Consider the following 24145-nt stretch of genomic DNA (forward strand, 5'->3'; position numbering starts at 1 on the left):
CCTGCCTGTCTGTCTGTCTGCCTGTCTGTCTCCCTGCCTGTCTGTCTGCCTGTCTCCCTGCCTGTCTGTCTCCCTGCCTGTCTGTCTCCCTGCCTGTCTGTCTGCCTGTCTGTCTGCCTGTCTCCCTGCCTGTCTGTCTCCCTGCCTGTCTGTCTGTCTGCCTGTCTCCCTGCCTGTCTCCCTGCCTGTCTGTCTGTCTACCTGTGTGCCTGTCTGCGCTGTGTGTTGTGTTGTGTTTGCTCGTTGCTGCTCTGGTCTCTCCTCCTGGTAACAGTGCTCTTTAACACAATTAGAGAAGAGTATGGAGTGAACCATGTTTGACTCCTAATGATGCCAAGCTACAGGGAGTAGTCACATGACGTGGTGCTACAGGCATTATGATTTTTTGTTGTTGTGATCTTGGTTTTTAGATTGACGAAGAAAGACCCTTTTGGGTGAAGTAGTTTTTTTTTACATCTTGTTTGAACTTTAATAGACTCATGGGAGGCATGGTATCTGTGTTTGTGAGTGTGTGTCTGCCTGTGTATTGGTAATGCAGGCCTTGGTGTGCGCTCACCTTTCATAGCTTGGAGAGGTTCACTGAATAATTCACAGCAGGGAAAGGAAGGCTATTGCTTTTGTCGCCCTGCTGAGTGTGGAAAGTTAACGCAGGTGTTGGGATATTTATTGCCATGTTGTGCGAGAGCTGTTATTGATGAGAGGTGAGCGACATCTACGCATAGTGAAGCACCTGTTTGACAAAATGAAAGCATAAGCATTTGTTTGGACCTACATCATTTTCCTTACTGTTGTTTGGTCTTTGCTTATGTTACAGTGACCAACAGGGCCTAGTTTAGTCCTAGGCATAGATCCCTGGCCAAGCTTCCATTTACTGTACTTCTGGCTAGCAAATCACTGCCAAATATCACTCCCATTAGCTAAGCTGTCTCTGAATTGAATTTAGTACTAGAGCCATTAAAAATGACACATTACTGTGCTATGATAGCTAAATGAAGTCATATCGATTCAGCCATTGCATTAAGTCCATGTGGTTCCCTGGCCTAGCTGGCCATCAGATCAGAGGCTGTAGTGTTGTGGAGAGATAGAGAGAGTCAGTGAGTTAGTTAGCGTACTGTAGAGTACCCTTCTAGGTCAGTCTGGCCGGCAATGGGTGTTTCAGTGATCAGGAAGTGGAACCCGGTCATTTTCTTCCCTTAGAGCAACAAGAGCCCATTTGGAGTCTGTGGAGCCTGGCTCTGGCTAAATACATCATGCGCTGCCTGGGCTCTTGAGGCTGCGTCCCGCCGATGACACATTTTCAGCCTCTTTATAAATGAATCGGCTGCATTTCTGGTGGCTGGGGTTTGGACTTCATGGCCTCCGAGAACGGAAATACTATTTTACTGTCTCAGTCACTATTCTTTTCTCTCTCGCAGTCTCTCTCCCTCTGTCTCAGCCAGCCTCCCTCCCTGCCTGCCCTTCCGTTTTTAAAGACATTGGCTCAATAGAAGTGTAATAAGATGGCTCACGTTAGTGTTGGTACCCTCTATGTAAAAAATATACAGATAATTGTAAAGGAAGGCTCTTGACCGCATCGAAGCCCACCTCTTTTCCACTCCCTCATTCAGAAGGGCTAAAACCCACGTGAGGGCTATTGTTCGGCCTGCCTTATTCCCCCAACTCCTCTCCTCTTCTGGGTAATTCTCCCAGCTCTTTATATGATTGCCATCCGGAGAACAGCTGACGCTGAGAGGGGTTGTAGTGGAGTGCTGGGGCTGAAGGGCCTGTGTCTGCCTGCTGTTTGCCACTCCGCTCCGAGCTGTTTGAGAACACAGCCTTCCTCCCCAAAAACTTACCAGATGAAAGGAGGGCCGCTGAGCTGCTCGTAGGCACAGCCAGAGCTAGAGCAGCAGCGGCAGCACATAAGGACCAGCCAGCCAGTCAGCTAACCGCTCTGTGCTGCTGTCTCATAGCCTCTCCTCGTGAACTCCTCTCTAGGCAATCTCCTGTCTGTCCTCCCCCAGAACAGCTCACTCAAACTGGGGCAGCCTCACTAGCAGGCAAACGTTCAGCAGGATCGCTACTGAGCTTAAAGTGATTGGTAAAAACAGTCTCTTTTGAAATAATTCTGTGGCCTGTACTTTCCCTCCTGCTTTTAATATATGTATGTGTGTTTGAGATAACAACAAAACATTGAGCTGGGAGAAGTGGACTAAGGTTTGTGGGAAGCCTTGGTGCAGGCCTGTGTTTGTTTGGCTTGGGCTCCTTTCAAGGGGCTGCTTCTCCAAGGCCCCAGACAACGTTGGGCCAACGTCGGCCAACATTTTGTCATTGTTTTAAAAGGTGACAAGTTAAGTTGGGATAGACTAGACTTTGTTTGTATGTGTGTGTGTTACGGTGTATGTGTGCGATGTCTGTGTGAATGTAAATGTACGTGTGTGTATGTGACTCATGTGTCTATCTGTACTGTGTGTATAGGGGTGACGTGTCCCTCTGTGGTGTGAATGGCAGAGGAAATTCCACTTGTAGCCTGCCTTCGTGTGGCACTGATAAAGCATTTCCTGTACTGTGCTGTGGGACGCCAGTTCCCCGGTCCGGACCAGCAGGGACCTGGGAATGACCAGGAGAGAGAGAAGGAGGAGAAAGAGAAAATGGGAGGAGAGAGAGAACAAGGAGAGAGAGGAAGGAGAGAATGGAAAAAGAGAGATGGAGGAGAGGGAGGGAGGGAGGAGAGCAAGGGAGGGAGGAGAGAGAGGGAGGAGAGCGAGGGAGGGAAAAAAGGAGTAGGGAAAGGGAGGAGAAACTGTACTTATGATTTACATTCACACAGACATCGCACAAGTTTTTATTGTGCAAACCATGCCACTATTGGAGCCAGTTGTCTCTGTAGGAGTGCTCTGAGCTTTCTCTGAATGTATGTGTATCTGTGGGTGTGTGTGTTTCTCTGTGTGTGTGTGTGTGTGTGTGTGTGTGTGTGCATTGTTTGGCAGATTAGAGGGAGAATCACTGTCATATCTTATTTTCATTTCTGACAGTGCTAATGATGAATAGCTCTTGTGGTGTATTTAGACTTCTTTCCTCGATATTTCTCACTTGACACGGAAGTCTCAATTGGTTACGGTATAAACTAAGTCCACGGGCCCGGCCATATGTGTTTAGACAATTCCTCAGCGAGCGCCCTGCCTGCACCGTTCAAAATCAGACACCACATTAACTGTCTTCTCTGTGTTGTGTGCTCGTATGTATTAATGAAACTGTGTGATTGCAGAGTTTAGACATTAGTGCCAGCTGGTTTAGTGCATGTGGCGTTTGTCTTTCTGCTTTTGATTGTAGCAGCGTTGTTGATTGTGTGCTAGGGGGGGGATGAGTAGATGTCTTTGCTTTCCTAAGGAATGCAAGCAGTCACAGAGATCCTCACTGCACTGTAGACTCTTACAGATGTCACTCTGACGTTTCCAACATACTCATGTGGTCTCCCGCTTTCTTTCCCCCTTTCCCCCTCTTCCCCTCTCCCCCCTCTCCTCCTCCTTCCTGCTCTCCTCTCCTGGTTTGCGGTTTGGATGGGGAATGCGGACGGATGGATCCCTCTCTCCCTCTCTTTTGTAAAACTCCAAACAGAACCCAGCTTCCTGGAGAGACCACGATGACGCCACCTCCACACACTCGGCCGGCACACCAGGGCCCTCCAGCGGGGGCCACGCTTCACAGAGCGGTGACAACAGCAGCGAGCAAGGTAAGCCAGCATACACACATGCACACAGGTATGCACGCATGCACACACACACACAGACACACACACACACGCACACGCACACACACCCGCACACACACCCGCACACACCCGCACACACCCGCACACACACACACACACACACACACACACACACACACACACACACACACACACACACACACACACACACACACACACACACACACACACACACACACACACACACAAATTCATGAATAAGGGATTCAACACTGTTATCTTAATAGTGTCTTTACTAAGACAACAGTGGTGATAGCCACTAGCCTTTCCTTTCTTGTCCTGCCCTTGTTTTCAATGTTCTCTGTTGCAGTCAGAGCTCCTTTTACTGGCGGCAGTGTGTGTGTGTGTGCGGGTGTGTGTGTGTGTGCGGGTGTGTGTCTGTTTCCGTCTGGGGTTTGCATGGAATTTCATCACACACACACACACACACACACACACACACACACACACACACACACACACACACACACACACACACACACACACACACACACACACACACACACACACACACACACACACACACACACACACACACACACACACACACTCTTCTCCCTCACACTGTCTGTCTCCACAACAGGCCAGATGCTTGTCATGTCCAATCACGGCTATCCTTTTGCAGATAGGCAATCAAATGTATTGATGGCGTGTGTGTGTGTTCTGTGGTTGTGCTGGTTTAATCATAGAGTCTGTCTGAGTCTGTGGGTCTGTCGGAGTGGCTGTGTTGCTGAACCATTACTGACCACAGAGACACTCCTAGAGTAGACCTTTGTGGTGGGCCCACGTCAGGACTAGTTGCATCAAAGGCAGCTGACTGGCTGAACGGAAGGGGCTTGGCCTTGACAGTCAGTATCTCCAGTTCTCGAGGTGCACCGCGAATTAGAGAGGATCTGGCCAGTCACTGTGGCCTGTGTCTGGCAAGGTGAACAGTAGCTCTGAGATTCAGTTCACATATTGAACCCCTTTTTAGAAACTAGTGTAGCCACTATACATCTGTCAAAATATTGATTTGTTAAATTCAGGTTTATTGAATATACTATACCTTCTCATTGTTGGTCATCCCTTCAAAGCCAGTACATGAGTTATAGAGAATAAACGATGCAGAAAAGAAGGCTGCACAAGGGAGAGAAATAATAGAGAGAGGGAGGAAGTAGAAAGAAATGCACTGCCTATTGATTATCTTACACGCATATGTACAAGTGACCTGTAATCCACAGAGCACTTATCGACTCCTCTCATCACCGGATCCAGTAACAGCTGATCAATATGGGCCAAGACAGTTACCGTACGGCGCTGAGCACTGGGCCAAGTAGGACCCAGACCAGACCTGGGCCTCCCTGCCCCAGACCAGACCTGGGCCTCCCTGCCCCAGACCAGACCTGGGCCTCCCTGCCCCAGACCAAAAGGGGATAAATGCTGTACTTACCTCCAGCTCAAACATCCGAGTGAAAAAAGGAAAAGGAGGAGGAGGGGATAGAACAAAAGAAAGAGGAGAGAGAAAAAGAGATGCCAAAACGAGGAGGTGTAGAGAGAAAGGAGTAGAAAAAACAGAGTAGGGAAAATGAGGAGAGAAAATCAAGACAGAAAAAAAGAGTACGAATGAGAATAAAGAAGAGAGAAAGGAGCGAGAGAGAGGAGGCAGCTGATTTAATGGTCTAATGAGGCCGTCCTCCAGCCAGTTGTTTCGTGTGAGGCGCGCTCTGACCTTTAGCTCCGCTCGGGAGCCGTCTGCCTCATTTTTCACATTCTTGCAATTACGTTTACGCTTGAAGCTCTCCCTGACTCACAACTCTGGTCCTTCCACTCTGACAGAGCCCCCTGTCCTCTCCCCTCCACTCTACTCCTCTCCATGCATGGATAGCCTTCTCATCTCAACCACATTTCCACGTTACAAAAATACACTCCATAGTCTGAACACTTAAGCCCACAGAGAAAGAGCCAAATGTGTGCCTCACCTAATTAATCAGGTATTTAACAAGTTAGCCTCTGTTAAAATGGGTGGAGGTTGAGGTACTGTAGAAAGAAAGAAAGAATGAGGGAAAAAAGATAGAGGGAGAGAAAGAGAGAGAGAGTCAGGGAGGCGGAAGGAAAGACAAGAGCTGTAAAGGACTGAACAAAAATCCATAAGTGAATCATCCTTTTCTGTGAATACTTGTAGCCCTTTCCTGCAGTCAATGATCAAAAGCACCCCCTTTGGCCTTATGGGTTGAATGTTATTAATATTTGTCATAATTTCGTAATTAATAAAGTTTTAAACATTTTTTTATGACGGAAATCCAGTGTTTCTATGTCAAACAGTTTTGTTATATTTCAGTCTTCTGTGGTGTATATAAAGTGTAATATTGGGATCCAATCCCAAAATGTATTACATTTCAACTCTATATCTGACATGGTACAGGTGTCTGCTTTTTTGTAAGCCCATAACCATGTGTGTGAGGTGTATTTTTTTGTTTCAAAGTAGATTTGTTTAAGACTACCAATAATTACTCTGGGTAGGCCTGATTTAGCCCACTGCAGGTTGAAAGATGTGTGGGCCTGATTTAGCCCACTGCAGGTTGAAAGATGTGTGGGCCTGATTTAGCCCACTGCAGGTTGAAAGATGTGTGGGGCTTAAAAAAATTGCTTCATTTCTTTTAAATGAGAAGTCTTAAGGCCAACTTTTTGGGTCTTGTATTTTCTAGTGAGTGTTGAAATGTTCCTGATTGATATAACCTACACAGGGGTCTCTCTCTGACAATGGCTGAGTGGATGCGTTGGCGAGTGTGAATTCTCCTATTGTTTTCCTCCTCATGTTAATCCGTCATCACGTTGACGGTTTATAGTTCCTGTTAGGTAAATGACATTACAGCATACACCTCTCATACCTTGCCCTCCCTTCTGAGATAGTGTGAGTGTAGATAGAGGCCTAGAGAAAATGGACATTCTTAACAACATAATCTCTTGCTTGTATGTCAGCACTGAGCATTATTCTGAACCCCTGCCAGAAAACATTTTAACCAGTGAGAAAATATGTGTATCCCCTCTTAAGGAATAATTTATTGTGAAGCAGTAAAGCAAGGTGAAGCATGCTCATAGCTGTCAGTAGAGATTGCCAGTTAAGGTTTTGACACATTGGAGAGAGGGTTTGGGTACAGTACACAGGCCTGCTAACACCCCACCCCCCTTCCTCCTCATCCTCCACCTCATTCGCTCACACACTTTTTTCCCACTCTGAAATCCCTTCCAAAAATGAAAATATGAATTATCACCTTCGGGGGAAATTCTGCACTCTTACTTACTGTCTGTGAGCAGAACTCCATGTGTTCTAGCTTGATAAACAGCAGTGGTGCATGGGAGAAGTTTCAATAGGCTTCCTTACAGATTGCAGCTCAGTGCTCTCCACTATCAGAGTATCAGTGTTGGCTTGGCTTGTAGCCCTTTTGATTAGCAGCTCTTTTGATTTATTCTGAACTTATCTTGAGACACCAGAAATGTAAATGAAGTAGGAATAAGTCAGACCTGATGTCGGTGGCTGTTTAAAAATAGGAGTTTATTTTGAAGAAGGTGGCCAATATCAGTTTAAAACACCCAAAGTGTTTGAGCTGGAATCGGATGAAGCATAATCCACTTCACGTCCATGCCAAACATTGTACAGTCAGATACACTCACAGACTCACTCAACTACAGTAAATCCTCACTACTGATACAACTTCAAGGTAGGGAAGCTCTTGCCCTCCCTCCCTCCCTCCCTCCCCTCCCTCCCTCCCTCCCTCCCTCCCTCCCTCCCTCCCTCCCTCCCTCCCTCCCTCCCTCCCTCCCTCCCTCCCTCCCTCCCTCTCCCTCCCTGCCTCCCTCCCTGCCTTTCTTCAGTCCGCTCCTATAATTATTAGATATGCATGAAAACAAACCATGTTGACATCTTGAGTGGTGAGCAAAAGGCCTCTCCATACCATTCCCCTGTTTTACTACCAAAAGGCCTCTCCATACCATTCCCCCTGTTTTACTACCAAAAGGCCTCTCCATACCATTCCCCCTGTTTTACTACCAAAAGGCCTCTCCATACCATTCCCCCTGTTTTACTACCAAAAGGCCTCTCCATACCATTCCCCCTGTTTTACTACCAAAAGGCCTCTCCATACCATTCCCCCTGTTTTACTACCAAAAGGCCTCTCCATACCATTCCCCCTGTTTTACTACCAAAAGGCCTCTCCATACCATTCCCCCTGTTTTACTACCAAAAGGCCTCTCCATACCATTCCCCCTGTTTTACTACCAAAAGGCCTCTCCATACCATTCCCCCTGTTTTACTACCAAAAGGCCTCTCCATACCATTCCCCTGTTTTACTACCAAAAGGCCTCTCCATACCATTCCCCCTGTTTTACTACCAAAAGGCCTCTCCATACCATTCCCCCTGTTTTACTACCAAAAGGCCTCTCCATACCATTCCCCTGTTTTACTACCAAAAGGCCTCTCCATACCATTCCCCCTGTTTTACTACCAAAAGGCCTCTCCATACCATTCCCCCTGTTTTACTACCAAAAGGCCTCTCCATACCATTCCCCCTGTTTTACTACCAAAAGGCCTCTCCATACCATTCCCCCTGTTTTACTACCAAAAGGCCCCTCCATACCATTCCCCCTGTTTTACTACCAAAAGGCCTCTCCATACCATTCCCCCTGTTTTACTACCAAAAGGCCTCACCATACCATTCCCCTGTTTTACTACCAAAAGGCCTCTCCATACCATTCCCCCTGTTTTACTACCAAAAGGCCTCTCCATACCATTCCCCCTGTTTTACTACCAAAAGGCCTCTCCATACCATTCCCCCTGTTTTACTACCAAAAGGCCTCTCCATACCATTCCCCCTGTTTTACTACCAAAAGGCCTCTCCATACCATTCCCCCTGTTTTACTACCAAAAGGCCTCTCCATACCATTCCCCCTGTTTTACTACCAAAAGGCCTCTCCATACCATTCCCCCTGTTTTACTACCAAAAGGCCTCTCCATACCATTCCCCCTGTTTTACTACCAAAAGGCCTCTCCATACCATTCCCCTGTTTTACTACCAAAAGGCCCCTCCATACCATTCCCCTGTTTTACTACCAAAAGGCCTCTCCATACCATTCCCCCTGTTTTACTACCAAAAGGCCTCCCATACCATTCCCCCTGTTTTACTACCAAAAGGCCTCTCCATACCATTCCCCCTGTTTTACTACCAAAAGGCCTCTCCATACCATTCCCCCTGTTTTACTACCAAAAGGCCTCTCCATACCATTCCCCCTGTTTTACTACCAAAATCCCCAGCAAAAAAAAAGAGAAAACGTTTTGTACATTTTCTCAGCAAGTGAACAATCCTCCATGTTCTGCAGCTACACAGACTCCCCTGAGAGGTGCAGAGAGAGAAAGATAGAGGTTGAGGGAGAGGGAGAGGGGTTGAGAGAGAGCGAGAGAGAGAGAGAGAGAGAGGTTTAGGGAGAGCGATAGAGGTTGAGGGAGAGCGAGAGAGGTTGAGGGAGTGCGAGAGAGGTTGAGGGAGAGAGAGATTGAGGGAGAGAGAGTTTGAGGGAGAGAGAGAGAGTTTGAGCGAGAGAGAGATTGAGGGAGAGAGAGTTTGAGGGAGAGAGAGAGAGTTTGAGGGAGAGAGAGATTGAGGGAGAGAGAGTTTGAGGGGAGAGAGAGAGAGTTTGAGGGAGAGAGAGAGAGGTTGAGGGAGAGAGAGAGATTGAGGGAGAGGGAGAGATTGAGGGAGAGAGAGATTGAGGGAGAGAGAGAGAGGTTGAGGGAGAGAGAGAGATTGAGGGAAGGAGAGAGAGAGAGAGAGTGGTGGGGCTTGGTGGGAGCGTGCTACAGTAGCCCTGGTGGCGGTGTGGTGTGTGTGTTTTCAGTGTGTGCAGCTTGCCCATCCCTGTCCAGGGGCCCCTCTAGGCAGTGCCATTGTGGTTGAGCTCACCAGAGGGGGGTCATTCCTTGTGGGGACACGGCTCCCTGGTCAAACCCAGAAATCTGGCAGTTTCCAGACCTTTGGCTTCTTTTTCTCTTTTTTCAAGGCCCTGGTACAGCTTTACTGTGTGCTCAAATGAAGTCCCCCTCAAAATAAGGGAAGTAAAAGGAAACCACAACAGAAAGGAAGCCAGGGACTCAGCTAAAACACAAGATGGAAGCCTTGTTGCATTTTTGTGTCTGCTGTTCCTGCCCTGTGTGTATGTGCTAGTTGGCTGTCTCTTGGTGCCTGTTAGAGTTTAATTTAGACTAGTAATTAAAGCTGAATACTGGCCCATAAACAACAGATAAACAGTAAAGCAGAACCGGGCCCTGCTGTTTTATGGCCGTCACTCCCAGCTGTTAGAGGACTGATAACTTTTACACAGTGCCCCTACCTCACCACAACACAACACCACAGCAGCAAGGGTAGAAACAGGCTAGAATTTCCTCCTCCTTCTTTCAAAACAATACAGAGAGCAGAGAGAGAGATGCTCAAGAAGGACGGAGCGAAAGAGAGAGAGAGAGAGAGAGAGAGAGAGAGAGAGAGAGAGAGAGAGAGAGAGAGATAGAGGATGAAGTGAGGGCAGCCAAGGTGAGGATAGCAGCAGCCAGGATGAAAGGTTTAGGAAGAGGAGCCTGCCCTCAGTAGATTGCTTACAAAACCACTTAAATGGCAACAATGATCGCATTAACAATAAATTAAGAGCTATCGTGATGTGCCTGGTGTGCCTTCCGCCTTTGGCTTTCACTGGCATTTGGGCCATCGGTCACTGTGCCCACAGATCTTATTGACACCCTAGCCAAAGCAGGAGAATGGATAAACACAGAGCTTTCCTACACAGGCCTGGCCTACCCGTAGCATGACTTTCCAACATGCATAACGTTACTACATGAAGAGTTCTCCAAGGGGTTGTTGTCTACATATGGGTTGTAAAGCTGTGTCACTACATGCCCAGGCCATGCTAGTCAGGTGCCTGTGGCGTTGTTGTGAAAACAGTATCAGTGTCTCTGGGTTTGTTGAGAAGGGGCAGGGCTATTGTTGAAAGCTGAGAATAGTTGCTCCGGAGGGGGAAGAAAACACAGAACAGAGGGGATACTTTCATGATCCCATTAGCATAAGGGTGGCTAAATTATTCATGCAGAGTGCTTAATCTATGGGACCAGTATAGTTAATGCACATAGTTTTAAAATGGATCTCTCCCGCTCCCTCTGCTCCCTCCACTCCGCACTGAGACCAGATTCTTGCTGGATTCAGCATTTACAGGCATTCACAGGCATTCACAGGACCTCACTCTCAGACGCACGTTGGTGTACACACACACACACACACACACACACACACACACACACTGCTTTGCTCCAAGCTGTTTCAAGGGGCTCAGCTCTCAGGCTCATCCCCCTCTCTTTTAGTCTCTCTCTCTCTCTCTCTCTCTCTCTTTCCATCTCCCTCCCTCACTCACTGCAGACTATCTGGCCCTCTTCCAAATGGTGATTAAACAGAATGATCAGCTCCCCCTCCTCCTCTCTCTCTCAGACCCCCCTCTCTGTTCTCTCTCTTAACATGCTGGAATCTGTGAGAAAAAAATCACACATCAAAAGAATAGAAAGAAAAGAAGCGTTAATGCTCTCCAGTAAGTCTACCAGAGGATCTCCAGTAATTCAACCAGAGGATTTCACCCACTCCCTCCTTTCCTGCCTTCCCCAAGCTTTCCCCTCCACTCTGCACCCCAACCACAGTCCTCTCCTCTCCACTCCTCTCTCCTCTCCTCCTCTCCACTCCTCTCCTCTTCTCCTCTCTACTCTTCTCTTCCCTTCTCTTTGGTTCTCAGATGTTCCTCAGGCTGTCCCTCCCTCCCCCCTCTCTCTGTCTCTCTGTCTGTCTGTCTGTCTGTCTGTCTGTCTGTCTGTCTGTCTGTCTGTCTGTCTGTCTGTCTGTCTGTCTGTCTGTCTGACTGACTGACTGTCTGTCTGTCTCTCTCTCTCTCTCTCTCTCTCTCTCTCTCTCTCTCTAGCTCTCTCCCCCTCTCTCTCTCTCTCTCTCTCTCTCTCTCTCTCTCTCTCTAGCTCTCTCCCTCTCTAGCTCTCTCCCTCTCTAGCTCTCTCTGTCTCTATCTCTCTCTCTCTCTCTCTCTCTCTCTGTCTCTCTCCCCCTCCCTCTCTGGCTGTGGCTAGGTCCCTCTGGTCCATAATCATGAACAGGCCACCAGCCCAGTTCAGCTCGGCCCGGCCCGGCTCTGATCAACCCGAGCCTGGATCCTCTCCTTCTCTTTTCTCCTTCTGCGGCGGGAAAGACACATTAACTGGGTCAAGCTAATGTGCAAACTAATGTTTGCTGGACATGGGGAAAAAATTACTAAAATTATTCTGACAGCAGCTGAAGAGAATGTATGTTATGTGCCATCAGGGGACAGGCTTCTTTCTTTCTTTCTTTCTTTCTTTCTTTCTTTCTTTCTTTCTTTCTTTCTTTCTTTCTTTCTTTCTTTCTTTCTTTCTTTCTTTCTTTCTTTCTTTCTTTCTTTCTTTTTTTCTGTCCTCTCTTTTAGTAGATGAAGACCAGCTTCTCTGAAAGTGAGTTGAGTGTAATTAAAAAAACAGAGAGGAAATGATGGGGGGAAACAGGAAAGCAATCATGATTGAACTATATGAAGCATGGTGACCTGTTCTGTGTGTTGCACCTCATGGGCTAGAAATAGAGAGAGAAATAGAGTAAGATGTAAGTAGAGATATTGAGTAAGTAAGATGTAGAGCAAAGAAAGAGAGAAGGGTAGAAATAGAGAATTATAGTAAGAGAGAGACAGTAATAGAGAGAGAGAGACAGAAGGACTAATAGAGAGAGACAGTAATAGAGAGAGATAGTAATAGAGAGAGAGAGGGAGAGAGAGAGAGAGAGAGAGAGAGAGTAATAGAGAGAGAGACAGTAATAGAGAGAGAGAGACAGTAATAGAGGAAGAGAGACAGTAATAGAGGAATAGAGACAGTAATAGAGGAATAGAGACAGTAATAGAGGAATAGAGACAGTAATAGATGAATAGAGACAGTAATAGAGGAAGAGAGACAGTAATAGAGGAAGAGACAGTAAGAGAGACAGTAATAGAGAGAGAGAGACAGTAATAGAGGAAGAGAGACAGTAATAGAGGAAGAGAGACAGTAATAGAGAGAGAGAGACAGTAATAGAGGAAGAGAGACAGTAATAGAGGAATAGAGACAGTAATAGAGGAAGAGAGACAGTAATAGAGGAATAGAGACAGTAATAGAGGAAGAGAGACAGTAATAGAGGAAGAGAGACAGTAATAGAGGAATAGAGACAGTAATAGAGGAATAGAGACAGTAATAGAGGAATAGAGACAGTAATAGAGAGAGAGAGACAGTAATAGAGGAAGAGAGACAGTAATAGAGAGAGAGAGACAGTAATAGAGGAATAGAGACAGTAATAGAGGAAGAGAGACAGTAATAGAGGAAGAGAGACAGAAGGACTAAAAGAGAGAGATAGTAATAGAGAGAGATACAGTAATAGAGAGAGATACAGTAATAGAGAGAGATACAGTAATAGAGAGAGACAGTAATAGAGGAATAGAGACAGTAATAGAGGAAGAGAGACAGTAATAGAGGAATAGAGACAGTAATAGAGAGAGAGAGACAGTAATAGAGGAATAGAGACAGTAATAGAGGAAGAGAGACAGTAATAGAGAGAGAGAGACAGTAATAGAGGAAGAGAGACAGTAATAGAGGAAGAGAGACAGAAGGACTAAAAGAGAGAGATAGTAATAGAGAGAGAGACAGTAATAGAGAGAGATACAGTAATAGAGAGAGAGAGACAGTAATAGAGAGAGAGAGACAGTAATAGAGGAAGAGAGACAGTAATAGAGGAAGAGAGACAGTAATAGAGGAAGAGAGACAGTAATAGAGGAAGAGAGACAGTAATAGAGGAAGAGAGACAGTAATAGAGGAAGAGAGACAGTAATAGAGGAATAGAGACAGTAATAGAGGAAGAGAGACAGTAATAGAGGAAGAGAGACAGTAATAGAGGAAGAGAGACAGTAATAGAGGAATAGAGACAGTAATAGAGGAAGAGAGACAGTAATAGAGGAATAGAGACAGTAATAGAGGAAGAGAGACAGTAATAGAGGAAGAGAGACAGTAATAGAGGAAGAGGAAGAGAGACAGTAATAGAGGAATAGAGACAGTAATAGAGGAAGAGAGACAGTAATAGAGGAAGAGAGACAGTAATAGAGGAAGAGAGACAGTAATAGAGGAATAGAGTCAGTAATAGAGGAAGAGAGACAGTAATAGAGGAAGAGAGACAGTAATAGAGGAAGAGAGACAGTAATAGAGGAAGAGAGACAGTAATAGAGGAATAGAGACAGTAATAGAGGAAGAGAGACAGTAATAGAGGAAGAGAGACAGTAATAGAGGAAGAGAGACAGTAATAGAGGAAGAGAGACAGTAATAGAGGAATAGAGACAGTAATAGAGGAAGAGAGACAGTAATAGAGGAATAGAGACAGTAATAGAGGAAGAGAGACAGTAATAGAGGAATAGAGACAGTAAGGAGGAAGAGGAAGAGAGACAGTAATAGAGGAAGAGAGACAGTAATAGAGGAAGAGAGACAGTAATAGAGGAAGAGAGACAGTAATAGAGGAAGAGAGACAGTAATAGAGGAATAGAGACAGTAATAGAGGAAGAGAGACAGTAATAGAGGAAGAGAGACAGTAATAGAGGAATAGAGACAGTAATAGAGGAAGAGAGACAGTAATAGAGGAATAGAGACAGTAATAGAGGAAGAGAGACAGAAGGACTAAAAGAGAGAGACAGTAATAGAGGAAGAGAGACAGAAGGACTAAAAGAGAGAGATAGTAATAGAGAGAGATACAGTAATAGAGAGAGACAGTAATAGAGAGATACAGTAATAGAGAGAGAGACAGTAATAGAGAGAGAGAGACAGAAGGACTAATAGAGAGAGATAGTAATAGAGACAGAGAGAGACAAATAAAAAGGTAGTAAACCCAAAATGGCTTTTTAAATAAAAGTTTACCAGTGCTTGAGCCTACGAGTGACTAGAGAAGGCCAGCCAACCCTGGTATACAAAGTGCAGTGGTGCGGAAGTGTTTTGCAGTTTAAAATAATTCTCAAAGTGCCATGATAAAGGGTGTCAATTGATCTCAAACACTGAGCAGAAGCATTCATATATAAAATATCTCCATAGTCTAGTAAAGGCATAGATGTAGCTGATATACTAGCCTCCTTCTGGCTTCAAAATAAAAACAGGCCTTATTCCTAAAATAAAATCCCAATTTCAGCTTCAATATTTTTGTAAATTGTTGACTATGCAATTTAAAAGAGAGGTCGTCATCCATTAAAATTCCAAGATATTTATATGAAGTTACAACCTCAATCTCCTTTCCCTGGCATATAGTAATAGGTTGAAGGTTCAGAGGTCTATTTCTTGCTTTAGGAAACACCATTAGTTTAGTTTTGTCAGTATTGAGGATAAGCTTCAATTGACACAAGGTATGTTGAACAGTATAAAAAGCAGTTTGCAAGTTCTGGAAAGCTTTTGTAAGAGACGAGGCACAACAGTAAATAACAGTATAATCAGCATAAAAATGAAGTTGCGCATTTTGGACATTTTTGTCTAAATCATTTAAAAAATATTGAATAAGAGAGGACCAAGTACAGAGCCTTGGGGCACACCATTAAAGACAGACAATTTAACAGACATAAGCCAATCAAATTGAGTGCGCTGAGTTCTATCAGACAGATAGTTAGCCAATCATGCAACTGCATGCTCTGAAAGACCTACACTTGACAATCTCTGCCTTAGTATAGCATGATCAACTGTATCAAAAGCCTTAGAGAGATCAATAAAAAGTGAGACACAGTGCTGTTTTTTTGTCGAGGGCTTCAGTGATATCATTTAAAACCTTCATGGCTGCTGTAATTGTGCTATGCTTCCTCCTGAAGCCCGATTGGTACATTGATAAAATAGAGTTAGTAAATAAAAACTCTTTTAGCTGTTCACTCACAAGGGTTTAAAGTATTTTCACCAGGGGTGACAGCTTTAAGATTGGCCTATAATAATTTAAAAGAGTTTGATCTCCCCCTTTTAAAAGTGGTAGGGCAAATGTAGGATTTTCGGAATCTCATTACATTCCAGGGTTAGATTGAACAGATATGTAAGTGGCTCAGCTATGAAATCAGCTGCAAGATTTAAAAAGCAGGGATCCAAAAGATCAGGACCTGCAGGCTTTCTCTGATCTAAGGATTTCAGGGCTTTATGTACCTCCTGCACTGAGAATGGCAAAAAGCTAAAAGTTTGACCAGCTCTCACTGGTTCACCCACACAGGGTTGTACAGAGACAGAGGACACTGAATCAAACAGCCTACCAGATGATACAAAGTGCTCATTGAAACAATTCAGCATTTCAGTTTTGTCATATACATCAACAGAGTCTTTCAAAACACATGACGGTGATTCAATAACATTACTGTTACCAGACATAGACTTAATAGCCTTCCAAAATGATCTAGGGTCATTCAGGTTATCAGTGGTAACAGACATAAAATATTCAGACTTGGCCTTCCTGAAAAAAGAACACTTTAATAGAGAGAGAGAGAGATAGTAATATAGAGAGAGATATACAGTGATAGAGAGAGAGATAGTAATAGATAGAGAGAGATAGTAATATAGAGAGAGATATACAGTGATAGAGAGAGAGATAGACAGTAATAGAGAGAGAGAGATAGTAATAGAGAGAGACAGTAATAGAGAGAGAGATAGTAATATAGAGAGAGATAGACAGTAATAGAGAGAGAGATATACAGTAATAGTGAGAGAGATAGCCAGTAATAGAGAGAGATAGTAATAGAGAGAGCAAGCAATAGTAATAGAGAGAGAGAGATAATAATAGAGAGAGAGATAGTAATAGAGAGAGAGATAGACAGTAATAGAGAGAGAAAGTAATAGAGAGAGATAGACATTAATAGAGAGAGATAGTAATATAGAGAGAGATAGACAGTAATAGAGAGAGAGATATACAGTAATAGTGAGAGAGATAGCCAGTAATAGAGAGAGATAGTAATAGAGAGAGCAAGCAATAGTAATAGAGATAGAGTTAATAATAGAGAGAGAGATAGTAATAGAGAGAGAGATAGACAGTAATAGAGAGAGAAAGTAATAGAGAGAGATAGACATTAATAGAGAGAGGTAGACAGTAATAGAGAGAGAGAGAGATAGATAGTAATAGAGAGATAGTAATAGGGAGAGAGATAAACAGTAATAGAGAGAGAGAAATAGTAATAGAGAGATAGATAGACAGTAATAGAGAGAGATAGACAGTAAAGGATGACAATGCTGCTGTATGTTTTACAAGGATGACAATGCTGCTCGGCCTCTTTAAAGGGATACTGCTTTCCCAGGAAATTGGAAAGCAGTGGATCTTGTTTTAGAGAAGTCACCCTTAAGAGGCGATAATCCAATTGATCTAGCGCCACCAGATTTGTTGTGTGTGTGTTTGTGAGTGAAGCAACGAGAGAGTGTTCCAGAGACAGTCAGGTGCCATCGGCAGCCCCAGGCTATGTCTGGCCTGACCCCAGTACCCATTCTAGCTGTGAGAGAGGTTAGGGAGGCCACATCTGTCAAAGGTGCACCTGCGGGGGGACTCCAGTGCCCTTCATAGCTGCTCAGCCAGCCCCGTTTAAGGTGTCCTTAGTTGGTATTTAACCCTGACTCCCAGGGTCTCTTCCCTCGCACCCTTCTTTGTGTTTGACCAATGAGCCTTGCTCTTTTACTTTCTTCATTTTTCTGTCTCCCATGGCTCTCTAATCCCTCCTTTAACCCCCCCGGAGTCTCTTAACCCCACCTCAAAGCTAGAGTCCCCAAATTATGATAATTAAAAAGTAAAGCATTGTTGAAGGTAAGTGTATTGCTAGCTAATTAGCTGTGTGGTGTGGTATAGTCTAGTACAGTTATTCCCAAACTGCACAATGCCGTTGGAGTACGCCAAATAAAAATGTGATTCACATTTAAAAGAAAAAAAAAATAGGTAAGGGGTGAGGTTTTCTTCTCGCCTGAGTAGCCTCGTTTCACTGCCAAAACATCGAATTAAACCATCTAGTGTTCAGCGAAATAACAACACAATGTCAAACACAGGTAGCCTAGTCAAATAATTAACATTCAATCACATTAACTGTTACTCTCTCGCGGGAATTCCACTAACGGTCTGTATGTAGCCAAACGTAGTTGCTGCTCATTCTGTTTGCTTGAAAATGGATAAATGGTTAAAATAAGTAAGGCCCGCATCCATAGAGACACATACCAGCTCTACTGGTAGTACTGTTACTACCAGCAGTACTACACCTGCACCTGTCGATGACACAAGTTGTTCTGCTTCCACAAGCACATCCAATGCTAGCATCAGTAATTCTACATTTGTTGTTAGCCCAGCTAGCTTGGACACTGACAGTTGTGAATCTGATGCAGCCGAAGAGCTACTGCCCCCTTAGCCGGGAAAGCACCGAACAACAGTTTGTTGTTTGTAAGAGTGGGTTTGTAAGAGTGGGTTTGTAAGGGTGGGTTTGTAAGGCAGGGTTTGTTAGGGTGGGTTTGTAAAGGTGGGTTTGTAAGAGTGGGTTTGTAAGGGTGGGTTTGTAAGGCAGGGTTTGTAAGAGTGGGTTTGTAAGGGTGGGTTTGTAAGGGTGGGTTTGTAAGGCAGGGTTTGTTAGGGTGGGTTTGTAAAGGTGGGTTTGTAAGGGTGGGTTTGTAAGGGTGGGTTTGTAAGGGTGGGTTTGTAATGGTGGGTTTGTAAGAGTGGGTTTGTAAGAGTGAGTTTGTAAGACAGGGTTTGTTAGGGTGGGTTTGTAAAGGTGGGTTTGTAAGGGTGGGTTTGTAAGAGTGGGTTTGTAAGGGTGGGTTTGTAAGAGTGGGTTTGTAAGAGTGAGTTTGTAAAGGTGGGTTTGTAAGAGTGGGTTTGTAAGGGTGGGTTTGTAAGAGTGGGTTTGTAAGGGTGGGTTTGTAAGGGTGGGTTTGTAAGTGTGGGTTTGTAAGGGTGGGTTTGTAAGTGTGGGTTTGTAAGGGTGGGTTTGTAAGAGTGGGTTTGTAAGGGTGGGTTTGTAAGAGTGGGTTTGTAAGGGTGGGTTTGTAAGAGTGGGTTTGTAAGAGTGAGTTTGTAAGGGTGGGTTTGTAAGAGTGGGTTTGTTAGGGTGGGTTTGTAAGAGTGGGTTTGTAAGAGTGAGTTTGTAAGACAGGGTTTGTTAGGGTGGGTTTGTAAAGGTGGGTTTGTAAGGGTGGGTTTGTAAGGGTGGGTTTGTAAGAGTGGGTTTGTAAGGGTGGGTTTGTAAGAGTGGGTTTGTAAGAGTGAGTTTGTAAAGGTGGGTTTGTAAGAGTGGGTTTGTAAGGGTGGGTTTGTAAGAGTGGTTTGTAAGGGTGGGTTTGTAAGGGTGGGTTTGTAAGTGTGGGTTTGTAAGGGTGGGTTTGTAAGTGTGGGTTTGTAAGGGTGGGTTTGTAAGAGTGGGTTTGTAAGGGTGGGTTTGTAAGAGTGGGTTTGTAAGGGTGGGTTTGTAAGAGTGGGTTTGTAAGAGTGAGTTTGTAAGGGTGGGTTTGTAAGAGTGGGTTTGTAAGGGTGGGTTTGTAAGAGTGGGTTTGTAAGAGTGAGTTTGTAAGGGTGGGTTTGTAAGGGTGGGTTTGTAAGAGTGGGTTTGTAAGAGTGAGTTTGTAAGGGTGGGTTTGTAAGAGTGGGTTTGTTAGGGTGGGTTTGGAGTATTTGGAGCTGAGTAGAGCAGCTACACTCTACAGGTAGCAGCTTTAACTATGCGGCCTGCGTCCAGGAGAGTGGGAGTAGAAGGACCATAAAGACAATTCATTCAGTTAAGATCTGAGTTCTTCCCTGATATTTACACGCACGTCTTTTACGTTTCTTCAAATCATTGGAGGACATTATAGGAGATAAACTCATTTTCTAGTCTGATTCCCACTGCTACATGGTTTAGTGAGTCTTTAAGCAAATAGGTGCTTGTTGTAGGGTAGAACGGAATGTCTACTTACTACACATAGACACCTGGTCACTTTCTGTTCCTGTATTTTAAGGGACAGGTGAGCAAACTGAGGGAGGTGAGAGATCTGACATTGCTTTAGTGCCATTAGTTCTGTTTATTGGAAGCCAGAGTCTAATCATTTCTGATTACCCCAAGGAGGTAAATGGAGAGTTAGTCGGCAAGGATAATTCCTTATTTACATGCCCCAAGCAGTGAGCAAGCAGCACTCTTAAGTAACAGAGGGGCTAAATGTGCAACAACACAAATCAACATGCCAAACAAGACGCACCCATCTTGGCTGGCTTCAGGGCTCAGGGTGAGAAAACATTCATTATGCATCTTCCAAAATTCATTTAGAAGGTTATCAATTTCCAAATACAGGGAAGATGTTTGGAGGGGGTTAGGGAAAAAGGCTTTATCAAAAGAGAGAGAGAGAGAAAAAAGAAACAAGCTATACAAGGATAGGGAGATCAGCGCCTGTTTTTTTTAAGGTTGTTCCAATTACACAGTTTTCCATGTTCTGAGGCTGAACATGCATGGTAAATGCTGCCATCTTTTTTCCTTATTTCCAGTGTCATGCCCCACCCCCCTGAAATACAGTAGCTTGATTTTGCTTTAATGAAAGCCATTTGGTTCGGGAAATGATTTATTTCTACCATTTTGTTGTGATTGAGGCTACCCAGCAATGCTCTACTTAAAATATTGTCTTTCTCTTTATTTAGGGCTGCTTTTTGCCTGACTTCTGCCTTGCCTAGTCAAGAGTTTGTGTGTATGTGCATGTACTTTGACAGTTGCTGTGTAGTAGTTGCGTGTTTTTGTCTTTCTCCCCTGGCAACGCATGTTTTTAAGAAAAAAAGATTTTTAAAGGCATCTTTCCATCCTCCATCAGGCACTGATGACTAAGGCCCCATTAGAACAATTGGAGGAAGCGAAGGAAGAGAGGAGAGTTTAAAAGGATGTAAAGAAGAAAACATTGCTGTCTTGCGATAACCAGTCCTTTCTTAAAAATGTTTTGAAAACAAACAAAAAAAACACCTCGGGAACAAAAAAAGAACGAGTACAGAGTGAAAAAAAACCTCAAACACATTTAACATCTTTTGTAAGTGAGGGGGAAAAGCTGCATTGTTTGGAACGAATGCTTTACTCCCTGGGATGCAGTCCTTAGACAACTGACTGTCTGCGTGAGACATCTGTGAAGCCTGACCTTATGACCCCGGTTGGGGAACTTCCCCTGCCTTTACCCCTGCATGGCCCGGAGGACAGCCCAGCTGACACCACTGGAGAACAAACTCCACAACTATTAAAAAAACACCAACACACAAAATGAAACAAGAAGTGTAACAAAAAAACTGAAGCTAGAGATGAAAAAAACTGAAAAGGACCCAGGCCTAGGCCAAGGAAGAGAGAAAGAGAGAGAGAGTAGAGCGGAGGACTTGGTCTGGAGTTTGCCCCACAGGCCTCGCTGCCTGTTTCTCCTCTGGCCCCCCATGAGATCGTTTTCATCCTTTATAAGTCAAAAGGAAGCCTTGTTGAAAATGAAAGGTTACGCAAGCCAACAAGCGCCAAGGCCCTTGGTAGAGAGAGAGAAAGAGAGAGAGGGGGGGTAGAGAGAGAGAGGAGAAGCTCCCTGCTGCAAGGGCCATGCTGCTATTCAAAGCACCTGCCACTGTGTGGGCGCCCATCCATGATCCATTGTTGGGCAGAAATTAGTTGTGCTCTCCTTGGCTTCCTTTGGGTCCTGAGGCATGTGGTCCTCAGACCTCCTTGTTGTTTTCACCACCACTGATACGTGCTTGGAGGATGCGAGGCCCCGGCTACCATCACCACTGGCTGTGGGCCTTTGCCCTTTCTCTATTTTTCCTCTTTCACACATCCACTCTCTTCTTCACTTCGCTTTCTTACATCTCTCAGTATTTGGAAGTTCAAGCCTTAATCACCCTTATCCAGCTTGGCCCAAGCTCTTCATCTTGTTCTCTCTCTGACTTTCTTCTTCCTCCTCTCTCTCTCTCTCTCTCTCTCTCTCTCTCTCTCTCTCTCTCTCTCTCTCTCTCTCTCTCTCTCTCAAGTGTGGATATGCTTATTGTTTCAGGAGTGGAGCACCTTCATTACCCATGGTTAGATTTTAAGGCCTTTCTCTTTGATTTTGGCCCCCTGGGGTGGGAGCGCTGGGATGGTGGTGAACTGTGGGATGCCCCTGCTCCAAGGGCTCCCCAGCCGGTGTCTTAGCAAGTGGGCTTGGGGGTGCAGCTGGGTGTGTACCACACCGCGGCTGCTCCTGCTACAGAAACACTCTGTGGTGCTATCGCTAGTGGAGGGGTGGATACTTCGGGAAAATTGAAAAGTCAATAATGAAACCCTACAAAAACAGAAGAGCAGAAACAAAAGGAGAGGAGACTTTATCCAGCCTTCAAAAAGCTGAGAGGCATGAAGCATAGCTAATTAATGGCATCAGAGATGCAGTGGGTTTTTTTGTTCTCCACAGAGCTGAAACTTTAAGACTGCATATTAACTTGCGATTAAGAGTTCAAAGAGGAGTCAGGCGCATCCTGGCGATAGCTGGCTTTTTTTGTGAGGTTATGTGGTTTTGTTGGCAACGGGAAATGTTGTATTCTAATGTTCTCGGGAAGAAAGGAGAAATCTGAAGCAGCACACCAGCAACAACAGAATTTTATTGTAGTTGGTTGGACATTGCTTGTCACCTGCTGTGTGTCTGTATTTTAGACAGGCTTATTTCAGCCACCTAATTAGAAATAAAGAAGTGTACCAGGAATGTGATGAAATACCTATTTGGGCAGGTCAATGAAACAGAGGCAGTAAATTGAACCCTGTGACTCGAAACTCCCATTTTTCACCGTGGTAATGGGCTTCTCACCTCACCTCTGCTTGCCACGACAATCTCCACTGCCAACAACTGTCAGGCCCCTAAAAATCTAAATTGGTGTCAGGATTGGGTTTTAATGAAATGACCTGCTGAATTTACCTTAAGAATCAGGTACAGTCAATAGAAGGCTTGTCAGAACCTCTCTGCCACTCCCAGTAAGGAAGGGAAATAGTATCTGGAAATGCATTAAGCACTGCCTACATCTTCCAATTATATTTGTCCTCTCTTTATTCATTCCTCCACTATTTCATACATTCAGATAGCGTTATGCTATCTGAATAGGGATACTGGGAGGATTGTGGGGACACTGCTGGGATCTTAATGAGGACTCTGTGTTAAGGTCCCCACAAGGCAGGTACTGTATGTAGGATCTGATTATATGGGTTCACTGCTGCTAGCGTATGAACATTGTGAGGACATTGGTCTTCCTTTTGGCTTTTGTTCCATGTAAATCCACAATGCCTGTAGAACTCTTCACCTCCATAGAGCCAGAACATGAAGACTTCTCTGTCCTCTTATCCCATCTCCTTGTCTGTAAATGAGAATTAATGTGTTGTGTGACCCAGGCGCTGGTTATTGACTTGGAAAGGATTCTCTAGGCGAAGGGTCCTGACACGAGTGGCTCGCTCCCTTTCTTGTAAAACAGTACCTGATTTCTCTGCTAGTTGGATACACTGAGAAAAACGCCTGTCCTGTATGTCTCTTGATCAGCCACTCACCACTCACAACTCACCACTCACTACCCACAACTCACTACTCACTACTCACTACTCACTACTCACCACTCACTACCCACAACTCACCACTCACAACTCACCACTCACAACTCACCACTCACTACCCACAACTCACTACTCACTACTCACTACTCACCACTCACTACCCACAACTCACTACTCACTACTCACTACTCACCACTCACTACCCACAACTCACCACTCACAACTCACCACTCACTACCCACAACTCACCACTCACTACCCACAACTCACCACTCACTACCCACAACTCACCACTCACTACCCACAACTCACCACTCACCACTCACAACTCACCACTCACTACCCACAACTCACCACTCACAACTCACCACTCACTACCCACAACTCACCACTCACAACTCACCACTCACTACCCACAACTCACCACTCACCACTCACAACTCACCACTCACTACCCACAACTCACTACTCACTACTCACTACTCACCACTCACTACCCACAACTCACCACTCACAACTCACCTCACTACCCACAACTCACCACTCACTACCCACAACTCACTACTCACAACTCACCACTCACTACCCACAACTCACTACTCACTACTCACTACTCACCACTCACTACCCACAACTCACCACTCACAACTCACCACTCACTACCCACAACTCACCACTCACTACCCACAACTCACTACTCACAACTCACCATTCACTACCCACAACTCACTACTCACTACCCACAACTCACTACTCACTACTCACTACTCACCACACACAACTCACTACCCACTACTC

At 44.9% G+C, this 24145-nt stretch overlaps 1 protein-coding gene across 4 annotated transcripts in view; it reads left to right on the top strand.

Moving 5' to 3' along the window:
- LOC112232721 (homeobox protein Meis2) overlaps positions 1-24145 on the top strand; it is a 121967-nt gene that overhangs the window by 12572 nt on the left and 85250 nt on the right. For all 4 annotated transcript variants that reach the window (XM_042325345.1, XM_042325343.1, XM_042325346.1 and 1 more), the window contains exon 7: positions 3598-3712. In XM_042325345.1, the coding sequence (XP_042181279.1) occupies positions 3598-3712 (115 nt within the window). The remainder of the gene's footprint in view (positions 1-3597; positions 3713-24145) is intronic.

The sequence above is a fragment of the Oncorhynchus tshawytscha genome, linkage group LG08 (assembly GCF_018296145.1).
Source record: "Oncorhynchus tshawytscha isolate Ot180627B linkage group LG08, Otsh_v2.0, whole genome shotgun sequence".
Lineage (NCBI taxonomy): Eukaryota > Metazoa > Chordata > Actinopteri > Salmoniformes > Salmonidae > Oncorhynchus > Oncorhynchus tshawytscha.